The sequence below is a fragment of the Corvus brachyrhynchos genome, unplaced genomic scaffold (assembly GCF_000691975.1).
Source record: "Corvus brachyrhynchos isolate BGI_N302 unplaced genomic scaffold, ASM69197v1 scaffold89, whole genome shotgun sequence".
NCBI classification, from domain to species: Eukaryota; Metazoa; Chordata; class Aves; order Passeriformes; family Corvidae; genus Corvus; species Corvus brachyrhynchos.
Window position 1 is genome coordinate 1,067,738 of NW_008246063.1, and position 2,481 is coordinate 1,070,218.

Genomic DNA, 2,481 nt, shown 5'->3' on the forward strand with positions numbered 1-2,481 from the left:
CCCCCACCCCGATGCTTGTTCATTATGAATTGTTCTCATGGATGTGCCTGGAGCAAAGTGCCAGAAGCAGCTAACCCACGGAAAAGCCAAAGGGAATCAATTTGGGATCTCGGTGATGCTTCTGCAAACCAGGCTGTGTTTTGTCCTCTCCTGAGTCCCACAGCAAGCACTGGGTCCCTCTCCACCAGCACACGCTGAAGGTGGGACAGGCAAGCCAGGTGCAGCCAATGCATCCTTCAGGAATTCTGCCTCGAGAAATCCCCAGTCCTGAGCCCCCTGTGTCGTGCAGGAATTTAGGCTGCAAAGAAAACGGAAAACGCTGCTGTGCTGCTTGAATTCTCCCCTGCAATTAAAATGCAAACCCGGGACCATTTGGCCGTGGGTGTGCAGGATGTGGTGGGAATCGAGGGAGAGCAGGAGGCTCCACGTGACATTTCCTCAGTGGGACGATCGAAGCCTCATCTGCTGCCGGCCACATCAACAGCTCCAGCCTCAAACACTGCCCGTGTGGGATGCAAACCCCTGCCCAGGAAGGCTCTGGAAAATGATGGGATGCAGTAGGGAAGAGCCTGACTTATTGCTACAAAAAACATTATCCTTGAACTGTCACTATGCATGAAATTTCTAAGATTTTTAACAACAGATGGAAAAAATAATATTTCATATTTTCTTCTTCATTTAAAATTGTGCTAATGCTCAGCTCTGAGTGAGCCTAGCCTTGCCTTAATGCATTTTTTACCTCCTCCGTTATTTCTCCTCTGTTTTCCTTCCCTCATCATGAGCACATAAAAGTTTCCTAAAGACAAAACCTGTGGAATTTGGAAAACAGGCAAACATGGGATGCTGTCAAAGCCTTGGTTTCCACAAGTCAGGCTCATTCTGCTGCCTTAAACTGAGCTGAGCTGTTTTGAAAAGGTGAGGCCAATCTAGCATAAAAACAGATTAAGGAAAAAAAAAAGCTGGTTTTAATTTTTAAGCATCCTAAACTTTAAATATTCCACATTTTCCCTTAAAAAAATACATTAAAAAGCTCTTAGTAAAAGGTATTTAGATCAAAGTGATGTCATAAATACAGCAGTTAAACCTAAGTAGTCTCTATAAACTTGTTTTCAACGGAATACACAATCCAGCACGGTCAGATGACGGATTGAGGAGGTAGGGATGCAAGAGATGTCCTGCACATGGGAATTTCGCTCCCAGTCTGTCTCCTGTGGGCCAGTGGCTGGGTTTTGACAAAAAGGATGGAGGATAAAACAGGCGGGAGAAAAGGAATCCTTTACTCACTAGTTCACAGTGCCGTATCCCTTGGCTTTAGTAAATCCCACGGAAATGGCAACCACCAAGGCAGGGAGCCCTGTGGAAATGAAACAGGAGGAAATCGATCATTTAATCACATGTGCAGCCCTTCTCCCACTCAATATTCCCCATTTTTCCAGAGTTATTCCAGCACCATCCATTCCAGCCCGGCTCTGTGTCAGAGACTGAACTCAGGACCCCCAGAATCAAAAGTAAGAACCTTAATTATCTCTGTTAATTAAATAAATACCATGAACTGTAATCAGCTCCTGCTCTGTTGTGGTCTCAGCAGTTGTGGGGGGTCTCACAGTAGATGCAGATGCATAAAATTGATTTATTTTATTCTTGGGTACTTCAGGATGTCTCTGAAGTTGGAATATTCAACCACAACCCAACTCAAAGGACTCAAAAATCAAGAGCTTTGTTTGCACTCAGTGTAGGATCAGCGACCCAAAATCTTGCCCCAAATGAGACAGAAAAGGAAACAAAAGCTGAGTTTCCCTATCCCAAACAGGTCCCCCAAGATCTGTGAAGGAGCAGGTTCCTCTGAACAACAGTGAGAAAGAGCTTCAGGTCTCTTCTAGGATCTGTGGAGGTTTAGAGTCCAGCTCTTCCCTTTCCTTACAGAAATGTCTGGGTATCGGCTCGCAACATCAGGTTCTTCAGCTCTGGAGGTCTCCACGTGGCTTTTTATAGCCCTGCTCCTCGTGGCAGGAGGAATTAAGCTGTCTCAATGCTAAAGATGGGAAAATCCCATTAAGAATCAGCAGGATCAGTAGCCAAGGGGATTAGTGCCCCTTGACAAGGCCCTACTAATCTGTGAGCTGCAGAGGTCATGGCAGGCGACCGCAGGAGATCTGAGGAATGCGCAGGCACAGCTTCCAAACAACAATCCTCTGGGAAGGTGGTCCCTCAGCAACACAAACCATCCCGAGAGTGATTCTTAGTGAGGCTCTGCAGCAGCTGGGAGCCACAGGGCCAAGCTGGCTGGAATGTGGAGCATTTGAGGGTTATCCTACAGGGAAGTGCTTCTCTTCCCATGTGAGATTTCCAAGCCCAGGTCACGTTTCATCAGTCCAAACCCAACAGGCAGTGGGTCAAAAAGCAACTCTTTTAATATTGCTTCCTTCTTCCTTCTTCCTTTCTCCTCTCCTCTCCTCTCCTCTCCTCTCCTCTCCTCTCCTC

The 2,481-nt window shown here is 46.6% G+C and overlaps 1 protein-coding gene across 7 annotated transcripts in view; it reads right to left on the minus strand.

Annotated features, from left to right (window-relative positions):
• Positions 1-2,481, minus strand: part of LOC108449717 (brain-specific angiogenesis inhibitor 1-like) — a 95,189-nt gene that overhangs the window by 50,815 nt on the left and 41,893 nt on the right. For all 7 annotated transcript variants that reach the window (XM_017746674.1, XM_017746673.1, XM_017746675.1 and 4 more), the window contains one exon: positions 1,285-1,354. In XM_017746674.1, coding sequence (XP_017602163.1) covers positions 1,285-1,354 — 70 coding nt within the window. The remainder of the gene's footprint in view (positions 1-1,284; positions 1,355-2,481) is intronic.